Genomic DNA, 27,015 nt, shown 5'->3' with positions numbered 1-27,015 from the left:
GATATCATCTCAAGTGCTTGCCAGTCATGTACAGTCCAGATTAATCTTCTCTGCATAGGCAACAAAAAGCGCAAAAAAACTGAAGTCACAACAATAGTTGGCATATAATTGAAATATCACAAATAAGAAAAGCCAATAGATTTATTTTTATAAAACAATTTATTATCACTCAACTTGGAATAAACCCCATGTGAAAATAAGTTGCTGTGTACCATATGGTTGCATGAGGTACCCCCAGCACTTATCTCCTTATCTCTAGCATAAATTAGCACAAACTATGCATAATGTGTAACTGGTAATCAACAACCATAACAAGTAATATGTTCATATTTAGCTCATCTAATGTACAGGACATGGAAATTAACATATATACATATATTGGTTTATTCTATATTTCTTAGATTCTATAACTGATGGATGTATGGGGATTTTTCAATCAAACAAAACTGATTTTCTGCTGTGTAAAACAATATATGTGACCTGAGTCCTTTGCCCTACTAAACATTGTTTCTCACTGATAACAAACTGTCTATGATGTCTGTTTACCTGGGAGCGTGATTAGAGTGTTGTCTGTAGCTCCTTCTTATCCTGTACCAAAGTTCCACATTGTGAGAACATGTCTGCTGTTATATCATTTACATAGTGAATACATGTTTAACATTTGACCCATAATACTGCTCTCGCAATATTAAAATTATATAGAATGAAAAATAATGTTGTCTACAAGGTAGAGTCCAATGCCTACATACTTTATATGACATAGGTAAACAAAAACATAAACAAACCCTTAGATGTTGAACCACAGAAAGCCAATAAATACATCATAGTTAAATAGAGCACAGTTGTTTTGCAATACACATAATATAAACATAGGAGCAAGTTTGGAGACTGTGATGTAAAAATATTTTATGAAGTTTCATTATCTGCACACTGATGCATTATCCGAAGACTATCTCTCTTCATACAATAGTAAAAAAACGTTATGGCCCACACGATTCATTCAAAGAATCGGACTGTCTGCCCTTATGTTTTTCTTAGCAGTATACATATAACAGAAAATAGGTAATTGCAATAGGTTAAATTTCACATATATTATATTTGGGTCTTAGCTGTTTAGACTTGGATATAAATTTAATTTAATTAAAAACTAAAATCGAAATAAAATAGAATTCCATGTAACAAGTTTTATGACCTGTCCTTTTCTAATTAGAAATTTTAACTAAAGATTCTTCTAGCTCACCATTCTTTAATACATCATGCAGATCTTAAATCCAATAATATTTAAAGATTTGGAGCCTTTCATATTTTGGCTTGAAAGAATTATTGACAACAAAATAAACCCAACTTACCAAAGTCTAATTCAACAGTGTCATATCAAAAATTTATTATTGAACCCACGAAATATACTAAGTGTGATCTTTGGTGACAATACGTTTGTCCTGTTCGATGAATGATGCTGTTGCTTTCCTCAAGCACAACAAGGCAAACAGACAATATCATAACTTCATTTAGGCCTTTGGTTCAGAAAAGATGAAAACAAGACATGTTAAACATGAACCAAGTTCACGATGTCTGCCAAATATACAAACAAAAATTTCAGAATTGGATAAACAAGTGTCATTATTTTTATAAAATAGTTCTCATGTGAAGGCACTTGAACCCAAGATGGAATTTGTCATGGTAGTTGTACTATTTAGATATTTTCCAGTTTGAACAATGTTTCGAACCACACAAAGATAACAAAAATTATACAAGTGACAGATAATTAGGGATTGCTTATCTTCCAGTTGACTGTATCTGATATCTATGTTCTTGAACATTCCTATTAACTTCACTAACTCATTTATTTGTACACATATCTACAACTAATAATTGTAAAAAATAATCTTTGATTATATTTTTACGCTGTTTTTTTTACTGTTTTAAAAAGTGTGATTTTCCGCATTTCCGCAGAGATTACACAATCCTAATGTCAAGAAAAGGTTATCAAAAATAATAATTTACTGAAAATTTGAAATCGAGAGCTGTTGGTAGTAGAAAGTGTAAAATGCACATGCAGACAGAAAAATGTCCAAAGTAAAAAAATCACACAAGTACTTTCCCCATTAATGGCTTTAAATCTACACTATTCAACATTAGCTAAGGCCAAAATAGTTATCTTGAGTCAAAAGGTGTGGTCCTTACCAAGTGTTGAGTAGCATATGATGATGGCAAACTGGCTGTGTTAAAATATGTCTGCAATAGCATCTTATCAACAGAGATGCCTCTATTCCAAGGGAGACCAAATTTTTACTTGACCATATTCATTGCTTTAACATGCCATGCATGCAACAACATGCATACTCAACATTGACTGGCAAAGTAGTTCTGAAGCTGAAAGAGTGAAATGGCTAAACACAGCTTCAGTCATGTCAGCTTAATGTCGGATTAAGCAAAATCGACAAGCCTTGCCATGAGCACAGCATGTTTTGGTGCTAACAAACCAAGGATCCTTATCCAGTTAACCTGGGATTCAAACACATGACAAGCAAAGGTCTCAACTTTGTACAGCAAATATTTGCACCTCAGACCATGGGTCACACATGCTCTTGAGACTGGATGAACCAATGTGATATAGAGGATTACAGTGGTCAATTCCCTGATTTTCTGTCAGTTGTAAAGTACATATTGCTACAAGCTAGATGCAACGATGACACTAACAATCTTCAGTGGGTATAACTTGACATCACAACAAGGAAAGACTACCCTACTAACAAACGTTAATGATATCAACAGAAATTTTCATAAGTAAATAAGTAAAGTGAATACAATACTGGCTGCAGAAAGGTTAAATACTGCAATGCAAATATTTCAGTATCACAATTCCATTGAAAGGAAGACATCGTCTCTTTGAATAATTGGATTGATTATAGGTTAACTATAAATGACATACACAAGTCATGATCATATGTTCTATGGTAGCAAGGAAATGGCTATAAGGTTATGTAGCTCACCAAAAATATATGGATTCGAGATTCCTTCATACATGTAACACATTTTTTATAATGCTTTTCATGACCACTAAATTGAAATAATGCTGCCATGATTAAAATTAAGACCTTCTTGTTCACTATCAACTAATTTCTACCTCACATGGATCTGGGGAATGTTGACATCATCACAACAGCTGTCTATAATATGAAAACAAAAATTCCTCACAGCTTATTTCTCTCAGTTCGGGCTTGTTCAGTGATAAGCATGATGACATCATGTGTACTACTTTTCAGCTCCTCTGACTTTGTAGTTCAGAAAAAAGATTGACTGCAGATGGATTGATAGACAACACCCTTGACATCAGCTTCCATGGACCTTGCATCTAGTTCAGCTAAACATTTACACGGCACATAACAAAAAAGACAACAGGACTTACATGAGCTCTGAACAAAATCTTATTGATGTTTAATAGTACTTTAAAGACAGGATTGATCCATGAATTTATTTTTTTGGGTGATGTCTCGATACAGGAATATCTTGCCTGATAAAGGTACTAGCATCTGTACCGAAACATAGCATTAAAAGAATAAAGACGCTGAAATCCACAAGTCAATCCTGTGTTCTTTGATACTACAGTTTCTACATGCCACTTAGTAGATGATGGTTCGCTTAGTGACATGTACGTAAATACGCTTGGTTAGAATTGAAGAAAACTACTAACATAATGTAAGAATAAACATTGTTTCACATAGCAGAGAATATCTACTGTATACCAGTGAAGCCAAAATAATGTGGGGACTGGCATACAGCATGGAATAGGAATTCTTGAAAATATACTCATAAGGGACTAGTATTTCTGGATATATTCTCTATGACAGAGATTCTTCAGGAAACAACTTGCATAACAATATACTTGACTAGCAAAACATTCTAATCACTTTTTCTGACCTCTAAAAACATTTATGATACAGTTGCATATTACAAAGCATGTTCTACTTCAAACTCCATATAGACATGTCTAACGGCGCATATACAAACAAAATTGACCATCAATTCTTATATATGACAACTAATATTTCATAAACAGAATACTGATAGTGGGTGGCATTTCTAGAAATGGCTCTTTATGTGTTGTATCTGACATTTGTAGATGTACCATATCCATAAGGACCATGTACAGTGAAAACTTGGTAACTCCACTTTCTGGAGACAGTTGGAGATACATCCAGTTATTTAGAGGGAGAGATGGGTTGTCAAAGTATGTGGGGTCAAGTATGTGGGGTAGAATAGTGGTTAAATACGCTGAAGACCCTGGTTCATTTCCCCACATGGGTACAATGTGTGAAGCCTAGGTCAGGTGTGCCCTGTCGTGATACTGCTGGAATACTGCTAACAGCGGCATGAACTCCAGCTCACTGAATCAAGTATGTGAACAACCAAATAACAATGTGTGAGTTGGTTGTAACACTGCTTTGAACAGGATGTCAGTTATATCACGACATGTCAGCTTTATATGAGGAAGGCTCTGTGTGATGCAGATCTTGGACCACTTTGGTCTAACATGAGCACATGTATGGTAAAACCTAGGATCATAATCACAATGAATCTGAGATTCAAAACCATTATCATAGGACCATGGCACATGCTTAAACACAACAGTGCACAGCAAATTGCTATACCTCAGATGACTGGGCCACACGTGACCCTAATATAACAATGTTTGACTTGATTATCAATTCTCCCAAAGAGACCATAATCAAAGCATGACAATCCCAAAATAACCACCCACAGATATTCTAAAATATGTAAGGAATGTGGTATCATTTCTTAATGCACTAACAACTGATATTATTCAGAAAAATAATCAGTGGTATTCATACTACAAGGGGAATTAACTTGTTGGGTCCAGTTAGATTTGTATTAAATCCCCTGAACTGATTAGCAACTTTACTGAAACTGAAATCACACAGCAATCTCAACTGAATGAAGGAAGCTGGCAAGGGGCAGTCTCTGAGTGGCCCCATCACTGCTGCAAGTACTCGCTGTCAGAGTGGATCCTTTGGGGTAGTGAGGTTAAATTACCATGTATATTGATACAGAGGACCCGAAAACATGGTACTACACATTGGCTGTTTTGATTAATAATTCGAACATGTAATTGTGACTTCATCAGGATAATATTGATATAGAACAATTGTGCTGGTACCATGAATCAGCATCCTTTGAAGTACTAAAGAGAGTAATGAGTTTGAGTCACCAAGGTTCCACTGTATTTTGATATTGCAAACACAGAAGGAAGCACTAAGCCACAGGTATGATACAATCTTATTTTCATTGCTCATCCAAATTGTTACAACATATCAAGGATTCATTGTCAAATTTCTCTTGTCTATGAATCATGATCAGTGTGCAGTTCAGGCTACCAGTATCACCTCCAATACAGTTGCAAAACTGATCCTGAACATGACAGTCCATCTATATTGATCATTGAGTACTCCCAATTCATATTGCTATAAATAAGAATCATTGAACACATTACAAATACACTGCAAGTTTTGGTGACTAAAAGCACTAACAATGTGACTTTTATAAGAGAAAAGTTCTGCAATATGAACAAGCTTCCACCGTAGTTTATGTCCCAGTTGCACATATACAGAACAGCAGGATTTGTCAACACCAGAATTTCATGATGTTGAGTCATAATGGTCATAAGATAAGAATATACATAAACTTATCTTTTTCTGAAAATGAAAGTCACCTGAGAATAACAATTTCAGCTGCATGTCAGTGTCAATGGTTTTGTTTAATTGACATAATCAACAAATGAAATGAAAATATGAATGAGTTTGACTTACTCTATCTGTTCTTGAAAAATCTAAAACTTGAAACATGTCCAAGCAAATGTCTGACATGGCCTTGTGTTAAAATGCATAATAACTTAAAGAAAACAATATTTTTTAAAACATTTTAAATGCATACAGTGAAGTCAGCATTCATTGAATCAATGGCTGGGACTATTCCTCTGAATAAGTCAAGTAGCATATAGAGTGGAATCTATGCAGTGGACATGAGAATTATATTTGTTATTGCCTTATAAATAGCTGCCTGATACAATATGGACATATGATACTGAAATTCTCACAGAAAATGTGGTGATGCATCAACACCTATACTTATGGATGTTCACATGTGGTAATCATATGACAGTATGGATTTAGAGCAGGAACAAGGCATCATCACCATGCACAGATTTTAGATGTGTAGAAAGCCTCAAATTTGCAACAGTTCTTAACTTTATTTATCATAGTAAATATTGTGATAATGGTGATTTAAAAGCACAAATAAATAATCAAAACATTTACATTTGAATTTTTGTCTTGCCTTATATCCATTTATTAACCAGTGAAATAACTTTATATTGCTGAATATATATATATTGTCCTTTCAAATATTCATGTGTACATGCTTGCTCTCTGACATGAAAAGAGACATACATACCGTTGCAGTAGCCTATCAAACTCAAAGTGAAAAGAAATAAATGCATCATTTTAAGATCTTCTTTTTCTAAACAATAATCTACATTAAATGAATGCCCCTGTCATGTATATTCGTTTTTGTATACATGTTGGTTAGATCTGATCTCTAAACTCCAAAGACATTTTTTGACAAAAGTCGATGCAACATCACCACTTTAACACTGCCTAAAGCAGAACATAAGCTCCAATTAAATTTCTCTAAAAGAAACTGTGACTTCAAAAATGTTATAATTCCCTATAGTTTGCTTCATGTATTTGACATGTTTCATAATGGTAATCTAAGAACCTTAATTCAAGGTTGAATTCATCTTTAAAAGTAAAATACGTTTTATACAAGTAATATCCTTGTTCAATGAAATACCACACACATTTTTACAATCTGATAACAAAACCACAAAGAATGACATGATACATCGTACGATGATGAAGATGGTGATGATGAACTGTACACCAAAAAGGTTTTTTTACTGTCATGACACATCCAAAGGCTGTGAAAAGACCGTGACAAGATAGATATCTAGAGCAGAGTATATACAATGTGGAAGTTATAGAGAAACTTAACATATAAATACTTAGAGTATATTGGTAATGAGACGTTCTCTATAAGGCCACACAAAGAGGGTTTGTTTCTCTTCACTGATGTAGTGTATGCAGACTCCAGCTATACCAGTAACATCCAGCATTTGACAGCTGTTAAAAGTGACACTAAAATGGTTGTACACTAAAACAGAAACAAAACCAGAACTTATGTAAACTGTTTTTGATAAACTGAAATGCAACAGATTTATGAATTGGTTCTTACTCTTCTGAATCCAAGAAACAGGAGATCCCTCTTTGAACAAATGTAACACCATGTGACATTGTGAAGAGGTAACAGGACAATGTAACAATACTGCACAAAATACATAGACCAAACAAAGTTAAATGATGTATGTATAGGTTTCAAATATGAGCACATAAAAAGGACTTGTTAATACTTGAAATTAAGCATTAGAAAAGTCCATATTGAAGACAAAGATTTTTCTTCTTACGTTTTGCTAAATGACATCAATACTAAACTTGAAATTCTTTCAATATTGATGTGTGTGTTTTGTTTTGTTAAAGGAACACTAATTTAAACAAAAAATATGGCTGATTCCAGCCATTGTCACATCTTTAACATGTACCAAGGGAGATTGCCTGCAATGTTCTTATACCTTTTGTACCAATGCTAAATAGCATCAACATGATGCCATACTACCTTTTTCATTTTTGATTTTAAAAATAATTACAGTATATACTACTGTTACAAATTGTACACTGTAAAACTGAAACTTTATCATCAAAGTCAGTCATTTCGCTATTTGGACTTTCAAAGATATTACTGATCTGTCAGTGTTTCTTCTAATCTTGCATCACATCATTTGTAGTTATACAACTTGTAAATACTGACATTCCAACATTTGCTATTCAATAATAACTACGAATTTCTAATTCAAATGCTTTGGAAATATTTCTGAAAATAGATTTTGTATAAAACTGATTTAATTGTAGCCACTATTGTCCTTAAGTCAGGTTGTGACAAAATTCTTTGGTTGTAGTTGTCAACAGAAAAAAACCGACAAAATAAATCAGCACTTATCATCCATATATGCTTGTTCAAATGTGAAATATTGGAAGCATAATGAAACAGAAAAGCTTATTTTGAACTGACATATCATTAATGGTTCCTATACATATTTACTGTAACAATTAACATGGTAGGCATGAGAAACCTTGAAGTGTAGAGCACTGGCACAACAGGTAGAAAGGGTTGAGGGTATAGAGGCATCACGTCTTTACTGTGTCCACAATGTTGTGTATGATCAGCAGGACTTCGTGTGAACCAGGCAAACATCCAGACCATCAGGTCCTTGTCATGGCAGCATGCTGTGGACAACATTATTTAAGATCTACTCCATGATAGTCCCTGAGATGTGATGCTGGACCGTTCCTACTTGGTTGATTACATTTCCTCACCAAGTCCTCGTATGTTCCTCCCATGAGGAAACACACCAACACAACAGTCATATTGTCACATCCAAGCCCACCCATCTGACAGTCCGGGGCCAGGCAGCGTGTCATCAACTCTTCACATATCTGTAGCAAAAGGAGAAACACACACATATAATAATAAGGCCATTTCTATAGTGCTTAATTCCACATCGCTGTGGGACCTGCTTAAAGTGCATCACAGCATATGTACATATATATTATTACAGTGAGGGGGCAGGAAGAAACAAAAATATACACATACAGAGAACACAATGGAAGAAGAAAATAAACAGGGTTTGTATGGATTAATTTAGATCAGGTACAAATCAGAGCCCCATATCTGTTCTGTGATTGTGGGCAGCTTAGACCACACATTTCACACAGGAAATGGAAAGACCTGGTTGAGCTACCAAATTTAATGCATTTTAAGGCCTTTTCAAGACTTTGACAATATTCTTTTTCTTCATGATGTCACCATGCATTTTAGAGAATAAAACTGTAACATATTTGTTTAACAAGCAGAGTTAACTATGGTTGCCAAAATCAAGGCTATTTCAAGGCATTTTATGGAATTGTAAGTATACTCAACACCAAAAGAAACTTGAAGACGTTTTATGGGCGATATCATTCAACTGAAGTGACAATGATTTCATAATTTATTCCATTTTATTTCTCATGATAACATTCACAAAAAGTTCAAAGCTTTCAAAGTTTCACTCTGAATTACCAGAAGGTTTGAGAACGTTTCAGTTGATTCACTGGGCACCTTATCATCTGGTCTGTAGTTTGATTAATTGTGACACAAAAACAACATGACCTGTCTAACTTGGGAAAACTGGTTGAGGGCAATAGGTCTTATTGAAGCTGGATGAAGAATGCCATAAGCTGCCAGACACCTTGGTGTTCATCATTACGCAAACTTCCAGGCTCATCAATTGACCAACAGAGCAGGTGATCGCCACCAAGTGGCTGACTGCTTCGGGAGATAAGTTTGGTACATGGTGATGTCACATCTACGTGATAGATTACTACATGCAATCATAACTGCACAACTGAAGTATAGGGCTCAAAGCAGATCAATCAGTGAGCCAATCACAATGGCCATCAACCGTATGTTAGACTACATTTAACTTAACATCATCACCGTACACATCAGATATGACATAGTGACTTCGGTATTGACAGAACAAGCACTGGAAAAAGGTTTCTATATATTTCTATTGCATTTTACTGTTCACCACTGAAGTCTCAGAGAAAACTTCACGTTTCTTTTGGAGTTGATTGTACTTTTCACAGGAAATTCAAAGGCAGCGAACATTGTGTTATTATCATCAATAGAAATATGGACCACATAATATAGAGGGATATTTGAAACTCACAATTTCTGGCTCCATTCCCTGTGCTATCCTGCCGCGTACAAAGTCAACAACTTCCTGATTTGTCAGTACGTCCCAGATGCCATCACAGGCCAATACAAGGAATTCATGATCTTTGGTAATCATCTTCTCTATGATATCAGGATTGGCTGAAATTAAACAAAACAGCACATGAAACTGCCTCTGTTTATTGACCTCCAACGTGAAAAACATGTTAATAACTGAATGGATGGCTATAGAACTTTAATTATCCATCTTTTCATTAAACTGACAAAAATTTTAATTTGGTCATACACTTAACTTGGTCGTCCACCAAAAGACAAATTATTCTTAATTACTGCCATGTTTTTATATCCCTAAGTGTAAGAACAAGGAATTACAACAACAACAACAACATGTTTTCAATTCCAGGTATGTATCATTGCTCTGAGACAAATTTGTAATCAAGATCAAACTTGGTATTTAGAGGCCTCAAAGCATTGAGATGACATCACTGTAGGCTATCTTATATATATTACCATGACATGTAATGACAGTGTTCGAAATACCTGCCTGCCCGACCGTCCGAGACGGGTTGATTTCAACTCGGGCTGCCAGATTTTCAAATCCCCCTGCCCGACGGTCGGGTTATATTTCATATGTGACAATATTCTAAATATTTCCCGATGATAATCATTAATTCACATGTAAAGATGAATGATAAAATTTAACCTTAAAGAAATCCCGTTAGCTTATCCTGAGAAACATATGATTATAGTGGGCAGGCAGTTTTTGGTCAGGGCTGGCAAGTCCAACTGGTCATGAAAACATAAAAAATATACAAAAAAAAATAAATCCAAAATCATCAAAAGGCACCATTTCACCACCAGACTGATCTGTATAGCAAATTTCATCTGGAAATATTCAATGGTTTTGGAGTTCTGCTCCGGAAACGAGCACTACCCTCATTTTCAGTATAAGTCATACTTGTCGTCATGAAAACATAAAAAAAAAAAAAAAAAAAAAAAAAATCATCAAAAGGCACCAGTTCACCACTAGACTGATCTATATAGCAAGTTTTCAAAAAGAAATATCTAATGTTTTTTTAGTTCTAGCCCTGAAACGGAAAACAGACAGATGATGGTCAGGCAGATATGGTGAAAGCTACCCAGCGGTTATACGAGCCCCATCGTTTAATCTAGGAAACACAGTTCTCCACATTGTATTGTTTTTCAATGATATGACTGTGTCATAATCGCTGACCACTTTGGTGAAGCCACTGAATGGATGCTCACAAACAACAATCATAACCAGAAGCATCTGGCATTTGAACCCAGCGGATCCTGGCACAACAAGGGCATGCAACCCATGTTCCCAATTTACATGAAACAATAATGCAATCTTGCCTGTGACTATCTGTTCTTCTGCTCGCTTCTTGTCATTCTTCTTAAACACAAAATCACCTAGTGCTCTTGACAAAGCTAAATTCCCTGTGGAAAGAAACATAAAACACCATTTTACAAAATGATAATAAAGAACTGTATTAATTCTACTTCTAGATCTGGTTACTTATAGACCGAAACAAAGGACAAATGGTTCACTTTTGACCAAATGATAGGTCTATAAAAACCCTGCTAAGCCTCACATCTGCTGCAGTTTAATCAATTTCATGGAGTATAATCAATTCCAACAATACAAATAGCACAGAAGTATTTAAAAACCCTTTAAATCACTCAATATTTTTACACATGTTCCGTCATTTCAAATTTATTGTTGAGAATATTGAGAATTATAAAAATGTTGGCATAATCTGAACTAGACAAATCCAGTGTAACATATAGTGATTTACTACGTAAAGTTATTACCATTGACTCTGTTAAACTCTACCCATCCTCCAGCTGCAATGATCCTGCGAGTTTCTTGTTCATTCCCTGGCTTGTGATCAAAAGACAGTTGTTCCACCTCCCCACCAACACTAGCAACTGCTCGGGAATCCCCAACATTGGCCTGAATGTAGAGAATGTCAGCATGGCAAATATGTTACCAATAATAAATACACATTTATGAATGGAAAACAAATCCAAACTTGAAAGACAAAAGTACATATGCAATGAAAGAATGTTGACATGTGAGATACAAACTAATCACTACTAGAGTGTGTTTCAACATGAAGATTGCAAGAGGTGGAAAGCCAAGGGGATATATGCCCACCTGCAAATCACTATTTAACACTATTTCACTTTTTCTGCATATGAAGAAATACCATGGCTGCTGTTCAGCTGATATGCACTGACTTCTTTACAGAATTCTCACAACTTTCTTCCTATTAGACTTACATGAAAGAGAAACAAGGGAGACACATTTCAGATGGCAGTTGACCTATTGCTAATGCCTTGCAACCATTAGAGACAGAGAAACAGGCTTGTACAGTCACTGAAAACACTATACTAGCATAAAGGAAATGGGATACTAGATAAATGTCAAAGGGTTCAGCTTCATACACACTGACAAATAGGAATTAATTTAAGCCTGTCATGTGCCAGCGGACCTTATTGACACACACACAGACTGAAATAGATGTGAAAGCAGAAGAATACTTCCCATGCTTACACACTAAATATATTGAGGTTCATCCAATCAGGTGTCAGATGACCTAAATAACATGCATAATAATTCAACTGGTTGAATAAGCACCCTTCAAGTTCAACAGTGACGAATACCAGTAACAAGCTATCTGAGAAAAAGGATGCAAAATAATTGGACATAACCGTATCATTTACACAAGTCATCAAAACATGACAAATTCCCCCGGGCCCCACAAATTCGAAAGAACAAATCATCTGACTGTTACTTTAAGTCCAACTTGATCTAATCTATCTGTGTCCGTATACAAGAGTAATAATTGAGCTATCAAAATTATACCATGGCATTGGGATTCAGAACTTTGTATTTTTGTGTCAGGTACACACCACTATGAACAGAGTCAGAGTAGAACTTGTTGCCATGGAAACGGAAAAAATATAAATTCTAAACACCCCTAAGTAGCAAAGGCACCATTTGACAACCCGGTCTTTGTGTGTGCAAAGTGTCATGAAGGAATACCTATTTAGAGATAAGGTCTGGACAAACACACCACTATGAGTCCAAGTCAAACTTGTTGCCAGGAATTTTGTATTTTTTTCTTAAATTCCTAAATGGTTTGGATGAAAAGTCTTTCACAATTTTTATTGCAAATGTAGGGACCTTGTATGCACTGGTGATGTGCTTCATTCCGATTCGCTTTATAGACAAGGTATATAACTTAGCATCGATTTCCTGCTTATTTTACGAGACAAATACACATGTAATTGTAAATCTTAAACCCTGCGCATGAAACATTGTCCCGCATACAGTACACAAATACCATTGAATTTTTGTAAATCATCATGTCTCGAGATCTTTTATCGCAAATTTAATGTTTTCATTGACCAAATCTGCAGCAAAACAAGCACACAAACTCCTATTGCCGCCATGACCATAACACACGATATGCGCAGTGAAGCAGTGCTCATGGAAAGGGAAGTAACTGCATGTTATATTGGATCGCATTGTTTATACGTATTGTAGCATTTCACTTTTGGGGTCGTGTGTTTGGGACGCAGAATATTTAAGGAGGTTTGGGTTTTTTTGAAAATGGAAATAAAAACGAAACGTGAGGCAAACTTTGTGATGATGCAGCGGTGCCAGAGAACCAAGAGTATTTTTTTTTTAGCCTAATAAAACTGATTTTAGTCTAGCATGCTCAGCTAATCAAAATCAATTAACACAAAAAAACACAAAAACTAGTTCATACTAGTAGGATCCAAATGTGTTGGCACACTATTGGAAATATGTTCCATTAATTCAACATCAGTTTTGGGGAAGGTCAAGATAAAGTTGTCACCGTATTACCAAGTAAACTGCATGAACTTATGAAAGTATCACATCAATACACATGTAACTGTTCCTCATTCATATGGCACATATCTGAAAATGAAAAGCTGTTTAACTTACACAATAGATCTTGTTGTTCTTTATCAAGGCTACAACAGCTGTGGTCCCAGCTAGCTCATCTTTCATAGTTTCATCTGTAAAAGTAGAAACAGAAAACAGCCCATGAATCTTTGCATGTGTGTAACACTGAAAATGACGTTAGTGCAATTTATTTAATATGCATGCAAAGGATTGCAAACCAAGCATAAATACTCTCATCTATGTTCTATTGAGTACAAGACTCAAGAACCTGACCCCAAAAGCAGCCTGAGACTTGTTCTTGAGTCAATGACATTGATGAATATGCTGCCATCTTACTAGTACTTTTCATCATCTCATTAGGGTGGTGTTACTATGAGCAGATCACTGGGAGCAGTGGCTATCATTGCATACATGGGATATTCCCATAAAAAATCTTTTAAAAAAACATACACATCAGCAGTTGACCATATGATAAATAAGTGAGGAAGTATACATGATTCATGAGTTATGCTCCGGAAATGAACCCTTCAATCATTAATTGGAATTTGTCATGGAAACTGGAAAAGTAAATAGCAAAAGGCACAAGTTCATGGCCTGACTGATATCTGTGCAAAGTTTGGTCCATAATGCTGAATGGTCTTTGAGTTATACTGTGGAAACAAATCTAACCCTATCCGTGCAAAGTTTGGCAGAAATATTTATACTCTGGAAACAAAACATGACGGATGGTAGGATGGACAGAATGTGCCAATTCCTATAGCCACCCTCCCACTTTAAGGCGGATCATAACATATACTAGATGGTCATCAGCTTGATAAGTACAGCAGTAGAAACTAACAGTTTTAGTCCACTAGTCCTTATAATAATAACATATAGCAAAACCCTTAAAAATGGGAAATGTTTACTAGTCCTTATGATACCTTAACTATTGGGCAGTTTGGCAAGTGAGCGAGTGAGTGAATTGGGTTTAACGCCGCTTTTAACAGTATTCCAGTTAAATCACGGCGTGTCAGCTGTATGTGCGAGGAAAGCCCCAATTGATGCAGGTCTCAGACGTTTACCACTTCGGTGAAACCCACAAGCACGGGTATGGCGCTGACAAACCTAGAAACATAATTGGGGTGACCCAGGATTCGAACCCACAATCAGGCGTGCCCAAGGGACGCAACCCTGCACAGTGCATCGCAGCGCCTAAGACGACTGGGCCACCCGTGCCCCCCAGTTTGACAAAGACTACAGGACTAGTGCCAATTTCTAAGGCTGTAAGTACATCATCTACACATTACTTTTCTTATGAATGACAGTGATGTCCAAGCACAAATTAGTGGAAGTTACCTTTCATCATTTCTTCATCTAGTGAGAGGAAGCCTGACCGCAAAGCTTCTGCTACATTACCCTGAGCTGAAAATTTCAACAATTTAACATCTGATAATATCTACCTCATTTAAGTAAGATCTCTTACTCCCTAACAGATACCCTTCTGCATCAAGATCTGATGGCACCTCCATAGAAGGTCACCTCAGTGCTCAGGTGAACCCAAGGAAAACTTTGACCACCCCAGTCTAACCGGTGGATGTGTGGGTTCTTCAGCCAATCAGATGTCACCTTTCTAAAATGGTTTGGCTTCATTTCTTGACCACCTTGATCTTGAAATTTCAAGCAACTACCACAGACCAAAAAAATTTCTTTGGTATAGCAAACTGTTCAGAAATGACAGGATACACAAGATATCCACAACAATATATAACTGCACGGCTTTATGTTTTTGCATTCGGAAATCCACAATTATTTTTGTTTTTGAGAGACAAGTAAGATATGCTTGCCTCAATAATTGGTTCATATTAAGAATTTAGAAGCCTCATCAGTGTTAAAAAGTTCACCTGACGCGACCACCTATGGGGGTATCATCACATCTTCATGCAGAGAGGTATCATATCTGATTTCAATAAGAGCGTACTGATCAGACACTGCACACAGTTGTAACTGTCACAACAAAAATCATATACCTCAATCCAGCATTCAGTTACAGCAGCCTCCAGTGTGCATGTTATCAAGGGCAGATTGTGTGAGCAAATCTATGTACATCAGTTTGATACCCTCCAGGCTGACCAACTGAAGACTACCCTGTACACGAAACATATATTCAATGAGTCTCAAAACACCTTTCTGCATAATGGTCCGAGATAGGGTTGAGGAACTTCATTCATTCTGTGTACAGGTACTAGTAGCAAAAATTACAAGATTCTATTAATTAAATGGGAATAACCTCCTCCACACGTGTCATTCGTTGGATGACTGAACATCACCCCACTATGATAACTAAAGAAGTTAATTATTCACATATATTATTCATACCTATCAGTCACATATAAATGTTAAATATGATATTCTTTTGCCCTATATGAAGCAATTATGGTTTACCATGATCATGTGCAGGTTCCTTACATCTTTCGTGTACGAGTATTACTATTTTAATCTGCATCATCTCTATCTAAGAACAATATGACTTTTTGTTGTTGTTTATTGTAAGATATACGATTACGAATCATCTTATGTAAACAACAATGGGGTTTTTAATCGTGAAATAAACCATGCCTAGTTTTTCATTATTCTATCTATCTTTTAAAAGCCTCTCAGACATGGATCTGCATTATTTACTCATGCTTTATGAAATTACAGTTCACTGCTCAAAGGATGATGCATTACTTAAATCTGTTTAACTGCAGCCCTTGTAACAAAACAAAACCGGCCAAGATTCAGAAGTAACAGTAACCTGATCTTTTGCTTACTTAACCCCCTTGCACACATACTGCTGCCTGGAATCAATACATTGCTAAAATTTCCCTCTATACTCTATTCAAATATAAACTGTTGGACTTGATTATGCAAATATGATAGGCTATGAAATATTATGAAGTGATTCATACATCCACCATGGTATATGATCAACCAATGGAATGAATACCTAGTGGTGTGGAAATCCTTCCTTTTATCAATTACCAGTATGACATACAATATCAGCTGAATCATGAATAAAGTACAACCAGTAGTCATGACAGAACATATATGATAAAAAATGGCTCAGTCAATTGACAGCTTATCTACAAAATGCTTCCCTCACTACAGAAGATCCATTGTGCCTGTAGGGATAATAACTCACCATATGTTGATTGTGCTAGTATCTTCTTGTGGAGGTTTATGCCTGCATACTGAGCCACTTTCACTCCTACCAACACAAGTACAAACATTCCATGTGGTCAGTTTGAATGGAAAAATTGACACAGATTAAACATAAAAAAAAAATACCACCTTCACAATAGCATCTTTTAACCAAAGCATGAAAAAATTCAAAGTGGTCAGTGTGAATGGAAAAATTGACAGATATAACTTGTTAACACGAATAAAAGTATATCATTGTCCAATCTTCACAAAAACATCTTTTGTCAACATGGTCAAAGCAATACAACCAGTTATCCATTTCAAGTTACAAAATCAGAATTTAATATCTACAGCCAATGCATTCATATATTAAACTGACAAACTATCTCATAAAACTGACTGAAATGATTTATGGTACCACTTTTTTGTGTTGTGTACAGGATGCATACATGTTTGGATTGTGGGTATTTAATATGTACTAAACCATGTTATAGTGCAAGACCAGTTTGCATCATCTAGTGTTTCATGATTTCAGATCTTACCTCCATGTCCATCGAACACCCCAAAGAAGCAGGAATCCTTGTCTCCTGGCAGTGACAAGAGATGGATGTGGGCATCTTCCATGTCTTACACAGTTAAAGTCAACAACCTTTAACATATCATACTTGTGCTCCTATCTAAAGATTTACACTGAGGCATTGTTTAGTTAACTCAGGCACCTTGGCATCTCTGCATGAGCCATCACAAAAACATGCTAAACACAGCATCTTAAAGATATATTATTGTGAAACATGCAAAGCCTAAGCCTTGATTTGGTGAGTGAATGCTTATTTGATCTGTCAGCAATATTTCAGCTTTACCACACTAACATAGACTTAAAAGTAATTTATCAAAACAGTGGTTGACAGCATGACAATGAATCAAACCAATGACAATGACACACTCTAGTCAGGTCACAGCTTGTCCCATTTTAGTCTGTTCTTACCAATATGGGTATGCCTAAAGATTGTGTTCTAGAACAGTGACTGCGGTTCATGTTTGTCTGTTGTTTAAAGCCACACTAAGCAACATTCCCATAACGGTAGCTGGTAAATAAGGAAGTGTGGACCAGACAATTCAGTGATTGATATTATGAGCAATGATCCACTCTAATACATGCAAGCAACTTCGTCAGCGAGTTTGATCATCATCTGACCAGAATAGGTAGCTGGGGACCAATTCTAACCCAGAATCCAAAAGGGGTCAATGGTTGATGCGTATGACCCGTGCTCCATTGGTGGTTACTGGGACAGACTCTCAACTGTGATCTGCATGACTGTGTCTCATTGTGCTCCCACATGCTACTCAACAGCACAACCACTTACAACTATTGATCACTGGTTTGTCAGCCAAAGACTTGATTACTTCATTGGCTGACAGGATAACTGTGTTATTGTGGACTACAGTTAAAAACAAATTTTCAGTCACTCATTTGATTTCTCACTTTTGTTTAGTTATGGTTTCTGTGTGGACATTGTATCTAAATCTTGATCAACTTGAGTAGTACAAACATCATTCAAATTGTTGGTAGAACTGTCTTTCACACTCGACATACCACAACAGTGACAACCATGACTAGTTGTATAAGTATGAATTCAAAAGTACAAGCATATCTACTTGTCTCTGTCCATAAACATGATAAGCACTGGCAATTATTAAAAATATGTAAGAAGCTACATTTTTTTCACAGTGTTCATACTTTTCATGGGTGATAATGAATTGCTTCAGATAACATGTCATGCTGGTGGGTCTGGGTCATCCACCCCAGAAGAAACAACACATGACACCTCATTTCTGATTTTTACATGACTTATATTTCCTTAATAAGGCCCATAATTTCCCCCCCGGTATTCAAATCAATCTACAGCTCTGTGTATGAATAATCTAATTATCAGCATATACATGTAATAAAAGCCATCCCATGATATAAAATTCTAAATACCGTATTCAACGTAATAAGGGCCCAGGGCGCTCTCAAAATTAGAAATAGGGGGCTCTTATCATGCTTATTGGAATATTATTTCAGTGAAAAAAACAGAGTTGAAAGATAAATATCGTGGTTTATGCTGACAGCCTGAAATGTTTATGTACGACAGATATATTTTTCCAGAATTTAATTGCCCATAATTAACTGTGCACATAACACATGAGTGTGTACTATATGCGAATAAATAAGTCTTGTGTACATTGATCAATCGGAAGGGGTGCTAATTGGGATTGTTCACTGGCCAATATATTAGCAAATATCGCCGTGGGTGCTTATTAGAGCGAATATGGTAGGTTAAGTAAACACAATACAAAAAAAAACACAGTAAAACTTTCATACATTTAACAAACACTAAATATTCAGAGATGGTGTCCTCTAGCTCCACGACACCAATCTGACAGAGAAAATCAATAGGTGCAAATAAATAGATGTGAGATTGTGCCTCCTGGTCACTGTTGTTAATTGCACTACATGACTGTGTATTGATAAGCGAACAGTACCTCAGGATCCAATTTGTGCCCAATAATAATCGGTGCATTATAAAGGATACTGATCCGCCATCCCTGCATGCATGATGAGGCGACTTTGGCATAACTGTTTTCACATTTAGATGTTTCTTTGGTAGTCACTGGTTCTGATAACGTTTGACCCATGCCTGCAAGAAAATATGTCCTGTTAGTCCAAATGAAACTTAGTTTGGTGGCTAATACAATATATGTCTCTCATTATTGACATGAAAAATAAAACATGAATAGTGTATAGATATATTCCAATATGAAGATAAGCTTGATTAGTTTGACTTACCTATGAGCACGATCAAGTCAACACGTCAATACAGGCTAGCCATGTGATCGTAAACAAACACAATCAGAAATAAATCTCAGATGTTATTACTACGGTAGTCAGAATTAGGAAAGTGTGAAAATCAGCTCCAACTGATCAATATACCATGTTGAGATAATGAGATTATAGATTAAATAGTAAAAACAAACCTGTAAATGACTGCAAATAGTGGCTTATGATGCTTATTGATTAGGACAATGATCAGAATGCAGAACACTGAGCCTTTTTCATACTCTAATGGAATTCTCTCATTACAATCAGCTCCAGTTTACCTAGTTTCAAGCTAGTTCATATTGATTAATTAATTCACTTTTAACAATTGAGCTCATGACAAGTATAATCACAGTAATCCATTACCCCATACTGATGTTAATTGGGACGGAGAACATTGATGCCAGTGGGGCATTTTCAGAAATCAGACTTCAATAGCAAGCATCATTATTTGAATTACTTTAATTTGTTTGCATGTCATTATTTCATGCCAGTTATTGTCATAAAAAAAATTTACATATTCATTATCACTGACTAACCAACCCCAAAACGACATCTGTTCAATACAATCTATCAAATTACAAGTCAACAGTGTAACATGTCAAAAATGGTAAAATTAACGTAGTGTACTATTTTTTTTGCATGTAAACTTAATTCTTTCCCATATTCTGCCTTTTTGCATAAAATAAGCCCACAATTATTCATCAGTCTGAGCTTTTTTCCGCAATTTCTACTGCAAATAGTTATCAGGTACATTGCAGATCCACAACTTCAGACAAATGACAGTTTGTTGTGTCAGCAAATGAACACATACTTATATGAATACATCAGGTAACTTGTAAAGAAGCAAAACCATGCTGTTTATTCTGTTATGCCTAAATCAGCAATATTCCATCTATCACAGCAGCCAATGTAAAATCTGTGTCTCAGCCAGGCAAACAAGTCATTTAGTGACTGATAGAATCAGTAATTACCCATACCTACAGGTAAGGATGATATTCAATCAACCCAGTCACAGAGCCTGACCTCCCTATCCAATTTCCAGTCAACAAGTCTGAAATCTTTTACAGGTTTTGTTCCACTGCATGTTTTCTATTTCCAGCCCATATGTCGAGGCATTGTAATTTGTCACACTAAGTGCCTTTGTGTAACTGAGATACTGTCTCAGTGTAATTAGCATGATTAGGATTACCATTAACGGTGAGATTGATGTAAGACAAACATTAAGTGTCATACAAATAAAGTGGTGTTTGAATGGCTTGCACCACAAAGAATCCATGTTTCTGTGATAACTTGCTGTAATATCTGAATCTAGCAACCCCCTAAATTTAAGCGTAGGATTATTAGGCTTATGATCATGATGTTGAGGATCCATGCTTTTCAAAATTAATTTAGAGAACTGTCACAGGTACTCAAAACGTATATTGAGTATGAAGTATCATAATTAATATAAAGTATGTGTAGTGAGCTCATGGCACATGGCTCAATTCCAAGTGAGGCAGCCAAATGTGGTGGTCAAATTCAGACAAACAAGCTATTGTAAGGAGACACAATTTTGAAAGGGACTACTTATATAACAGGACCATTAATTCCATGTGTAGTGAAGTTTTCAAATTTGAGATTATGTGATTTCACTACATCAACGTAAGTCTCATATATGGTTATAAATCTAACTGCTAACATTAACATGCCTATCTATATAAACAAAATTATTTTGAACAGAAAAGCAAGTAAATGAACAAAAAATATTGTGTATAATCAGCGTAATTCTTAAAACTAAACAAAGATGGAATATTACAAAGCACTGAAACAGACCATCTACAAATTATGTGAATATCACCATTACCATGATTACACTACTATTATTAAATAAAACATGGCGACACACGACATACAAGAAATATGCGGAACACCAGGCCAAACACTATGTGATCTGATCAAGAGGAATAAAACAACATACCAAGAAACTGTCCCATTGTTGTTTCAATATTTCCAATTCACAAATGATATATCACAATAACTTGATGCCACATAGTCTTCTTCAAGCAGACAAATGCATGTATGTGTCAGCCAGAAACTTGTTGCTCAATGGAATGATTATCGCTATTCATTAAATCAAACAAGAGAAAGGTCACAAATAATTGCTGCATGCTGAATAGAACCAGGCAGCTAGTAGAAGTTATATATGATTCATGTAATTTGCTCTGCACACAGCGGCCCAGCTATGACTACAGTAACAGTGGGTAGTGCCTTATGGTGTTTACATGAACACTACATACAAACCCATTATTGTACCCTTAGGTTCTTTATCATGCTGCTAATGGTAACATTTCATGTGATCTGCTGAACTTGCTGAAGGCAACGAGAATTGACTCACCTTAAATCAGAATATCAAACTCCTGATAGTCCTGCTGATAGTTTGTGATAATGGATTTTAGTAAATTAATGTGCACAATAAAGCTACTGTGTAACTCAAAAGTCAGTTGTCTGTGGTTGTAAGAAAAAGGGGTACCGTGGGCATTTGTGTTGGGGGCCCAAACATTCTGTGATGTAATGAGTTTCAGAGTTTGAAAAGAAGGAAACATCTATGTCAAGAGTTCACTGAAAAGCACTAGCAGTGATATGATCATATATAATGAGAATTGTTAGCATTTGTAAGTCAAGTCATGATGTATGATCTTGATTATCAAATTGGTGTAACATGATAAATTGAATTTCATTTTCTTTTATATGTCATATTTGTAATAGCATCCACTGAGCTCACTGAAATGTGACTATAACTATGATAACCATAATTACTACAAACAAATATTCATGACTTGATCAAGTTGATCTCAACATCAGTGTTTGAGACAGGAGTGTCAGAGTGGAACTCACATATTTGGAAAGTCTCAAAGCAAGCTAAGCCCACAAGAAATGCCCATAAAATATCAATTTTCATAAACATGATAACTTATGTACCCCTTGTAGGACATGGGTCTTGTGGTTTCAGTAAAACATGATTCACTGGAGCAGGACCATCTTCCCGAGGCAAGAGAGTTAACTGACTTTAAAAGTCCAGTTTCCACTCTTGCCGAACTATGCTGGAATTCCTGGGCTCAATCGTAGCGCCACCAGTGGCTATTACTAGTTATGTCCCTTCTATACCTCTCCTATGGACCAATCAGATTCCACCTCTCATATCACTTGCATTTGGTTCAAAAAAAACTGTGACGCCCAGTCAAGATGATCTGATCGATAATCAAGATCTATATATTGTGATAAAACGAGTCTTACATCGTGAAGTGCATCAAATCACGTGAGCACCTTGATTAAAAACATGAAAAGATTTAGAATATATCTGTTGACGAGTCAGCGAGTTTGCTTAGCAAATCCTGCAATCAACCGAAATCTGCATGACAGTTTACGAACCGGATTTCGATTTCGGAGCGCGATTTTGATTGGACTATGCAAAGTCCAGCCAAAATGCAACTCCATAATACCAGCCTAGTTCGGCAAGGGTGGAAACTGGACTTTTATAGTCAGTTGACTCACTTGCCCCAGGAAGATGGAGCAGGACACAATGTGGAGGTGAAAGGTCACTGTATTTGTCAACAGTCATTACTGCTTATCAGCAGCTTATATCATGTATGAGTAAAGAATTAGAATATGAATGAATACATAGAAAAGCATATCACATATCATACTGTCATACATTCAAATTAATGATCATTAATAGTTTCACAAATGTACAGGCAGGGATTTATCTAGACCTGTTCAGAGGCAAATATTTAGCACTAAGACTGTTCAAATGTCAGTAACAATTCCCAGATTGGAATTATAAATTTGTAACCCATTTTATTGTGCTGCAGAGGTGCATTTCACAGATACCAGGGACAATAAACAAGAAGAGGCTTTTAATGTTTGGCTTGAACAAAACAAGTTTTTTCCCAAATTTGTCTCCCATGGGCACTTAGTTTAGAATCCTGATAAATCCCTGACCGGTGAACCATGACACCCTATGATTGTGTTTCACTGTGCAACGTGCTGTCATATTAGACAGAAACTGTGCTTTAACATCAATCTATTGCCAATATCAAGTAAAAGGAACCAATAATTATAATAAACTAATGCATAAATCATAAAGATGTCAGTTTCATATCAAACTGTCTGTCTATTTTAATATCAAACACTGATGGACACAGAGATACAGAAATGTTAGTGGACTAACCCAGTTACCCTGAAAGAAGAAAAGATATGGCATATTGTGAATCTGGACAATTGTGACCAAGCTCTCATGCATATTGCAACATGTATTGTGTATCCCCAGTTTATAATAAAACCTCTAAAAAGTACTTGGAACAGTCTGTAGTTGGCAAAATTCAGTAACAGGAACATAATCAGCAACCATATATTCATGTGATACTTTATTCACAAAAGTGAAATTGATTGGATAAAAGTAAAGGGTGGAAGGTATTACCAGTGTATCCTTATATTGAGGTTCACCCTTTCAACTGTATCACAATATCATTTTTCAATGCTCGGTATATCGGGTTATTTCAAATACCAGTTTTTATTATGTGTTTCATGTTAAGAACTTGCCAAATACCCAGAGTGTGTATCCCGATAGTGCATTTGTGCATGTTTATTGAATTAGTAAACATTATGTTGTTCCAGCATCTTGTTTTGTTCCATTTATGAACTTCAATTCACAATAGTGTTTCAAATGTCTTCTGAATTCAAAATTTAGAATTATGTAATATAGTGTGATTCGTATCACAATACAGCCTTGTGCATGGTAAAATATGGTGATGAATGAATACCTTCAAAACCCATCTCTAGTAAAAGTAATTTTTTTACAGTATCCAGCAGTAGAAAGTAACTTTTAGTATACAAGTCTTTATAATGATAACATTTAGCAAAACCCTTAAAAATGGCAAATTTCTACTACTCCTTATGATACCTTAATTATTGGGCAGTTTGGCAAGGACTATAGGACAAGTGCCAATTTCTAACGCTGAGTTTTTATAAATGACATACATGTATATGACATGATCAATCTTTTCTTAAACTATTAAACCAAAAGTAGATGTAGTTCACCATGGTAGTGAGTGAGTGAGTAGGTTTTTACGCTGCTTTTAGCAATATTGCTGCAGTATCACGGCAAGGGACATAAGAAGTGGGCTTCACATATTGTACCCTTGTGGAGAATCAAACCTGGGTCTATGGCATGATGAGCAAATGCTTTAGCCACTAGGCTACCCGACCGCCCCTCACCTTGGTGATCAAGAATGTAAAAATCTTAGGCTGAATTAGAAATCAAAATACAGGAAATGACAGCTGGATATTTCTTGCACAAGACTCAAACACTAGTGATCACTCTTAATTAACTGGGGGCGGTGGGGTAACTAAGTGGTTGAAGCGATCGTTTGTCACGCCGAAGAGCGTCAATTTCCCAGACAGGTACAATTTTTAAAGCCCCTTTCTGGTGTCCCATGCCGTGTTATTGCAGGAATATTGCTTAAAGCGATGTCAAACCATACTCACTCACTTAATTAACTAGCCCTGAAGACAATTCACTAGCCCAGCTTTCAGATTTAAAGATTATTAAAGTAAATTATTTTCAATTGGATAGTTAGGTAAGATTTTTGCACACATGCACATGGACCGCTAAGAGTTTAACATCGGGCAAACAGGATAGCATTGCTCTCAGACCCTGATATATGAAAAAATTGTACATGGTATGTTATGAATGCGCTATTCTGCAAATCAGGTCCACCCGCGCTGGGGGCAGTGGAGTAGAAATATACTGTCATGGCACAAAGCGAACGAAGCCGAGTATGCTTGGGGGTTGTCGGCTATTGTTTACAAACAAAGCTTCAGAATGGTCTACGTCCTGTCCCTTTACACGTACATATCCCAGTGTTATGGGACACTTAAGAAACATTTGTAATTTTCTCGCTTATCACAAGAACAACTGTAAAACATCTCACTCAGTTATAAAAGGCGACTTCATCTTAAAAACGGGTCATCATCTGAGGAATTACAATATCTGTGTGACGCCACACCCCTTGTTATAGCATGTGAAGTCGCAATAAACACTGCCGTCCGAAAACGTATGATGTCTGAAAACCTATGACCCGACAATAAAGTAATTTTCATTTATTTAGAAAGCACTTAGAAGTTGTTGTGTGGGCAACATGCCCCGACAAAACTTAAGCAAGCCATCCAAATCTGGTGGCTGGAAAAGGTTGCACATTGTGGAAATGGTGTCGGTATGGGGTAAAATGCATTCTTACCAAAGAAAGAAACATTTTTAGGATCAGTGTACTGCTACACCGCTGACATGTGCTGAACATGTTAAAAAAAAAGTAACATGAACAATATGTTTCGCTCATACACATGATACTTAAATATAACAACTTAATCTTACACATCTTTGATATCAGAATAAACCACTCAGCCCACTGCCCTTGCGATGATGCTATCCATTTCTGTGTTTGTGTTTGACAAATACTTGAAAGAATTGTTCCCTTGCAAACAAAACATACCACTTACTGTTGATTGCTGTTTTACATGAAGACTTGTGAACTGTATCAAGCATAATCACGCAAACTGACCAAAAATGCTAATGATCATTAATAAAATCCGTGTGATATAATGACAAGAAGTGAACACCATATACAGATTTCATGACATTGACTTCAGGAGGCAGGTGGTTAGCTGAATAAGGCTATTCCTTTGCGATCAGGTTTTGTCAATAAATAAAAATAACATTAAACCATAAATACGATAGTTGTATACGAAAACTGGCCTATGTATACTCTATTCAGATACAATTCAAGGCGTAACAACAATGTATACCTCATTCAATTTGGCACCGTACACTGCGTCTTCTGCTTTGCCGATTGATTACATGACCTAACAGCACTTCCAAAACATTGATACTAATACGCAAAAACAAATAGTTCTTCACACATTAACCCCAGTAAATTCTATGGAAGCCATGTATAGTCCCCATTGTATACACACACATTATGTATCATACATTAAATAGTTAATAACTATAAATTACTTGATCATACACCATTACACTATTTCGTGAAAATAGCTTTTGCGTAGGGATATACAGAGGCATGAAAAATTC

The 27,015-nt window shown here is 36.0% G+C and overlaps 1 protein-coding gene across 2 annotated transcripts; it reads right to left on the bottom strand.

Moving 5' to 3' along the window:
- Window positions 1–140: 140 nt before the first annotated feature.
- Window positions 141–27,010, bottom strand: LOC124144165 (probable protein phosphatase 2C T23F11.1). Of its 2 annotated transcripts, none has more exons than XM_048387668.1 (10): window positions 26,733–27,010; window positions 19,606–19,710; window positions 17,572–17,655; window positions 17,031–17,096; window positions 15,206–15,271; window positions 13,910–13,983; window positions 11,743–11,884; window positions 11,284–11,367; window positions 9,902–10,047; window positions 141–8,627 (listed from the first exon to the last, which is right to left on the bottom strand). In XM_048387668.1, exons 2-10 carry the CDS (start codon window positions 19,706–19,708, stop codon window positions 8,430–8,432), a joined length of 963 nt encoding a protein of 320 aa, XP_048243625.1. In that variant the 5' UTR covers window positions 19,709–19,710; window positions 26,733–27,010; the 3' UTR covers window positions 141–8,429. The 2 variants fall into 2 exon arrangements, with proteins under 2 accessions (XP_048243625.1, XP_048243624.1); XM_048387667.1 differs by lacking the exon at window positions 26,733–27,010 and adding an exon at window positions 21,850–21,970.
- Window positions 27,011–27,015: the final 5 nt, after the last annotated feature.

This window comes from Haliotis rufescens, unplaced genomic scaffold, assembly GCF_023055435.1.
Source record: "Haliotis rufescens isolate VD_foot unplaced genomic scaffold, xgHalRufe1.0.p SCAF_7, whole genome shotgun sequence".
Lineage (NCBI taxonomy): Eukaryota > Metazoa > Mollusca > Gastropoda > Lepetellida > Haliotidae > Haliotis > Haliotis rufescens.
Note: the sequence above shows the minus strand (reverse complement) of the source record. Positions and strands in the feature narration are given on the sequence as shown.

Bases quoted from the DNA above. Each gene is read 5' to 3' on its own strand.
- LOC124144165 (XM_048387667.1), bottom strand. The intron at 17,656-19,605 runs GTATCCTTTATA...TAACTGTGTAAG, and splicing joins CATGCAGGGATGGCGGATCA to ACATGGAAGATGCCCACATC. The intron at 11,368-11,742 runs GTAATAACTTTA...TTCTTTCCACAG, and splicing joins AGAGTTTAACAGAGTCAATG to GGAATTTAGCTTTGTCAAGA.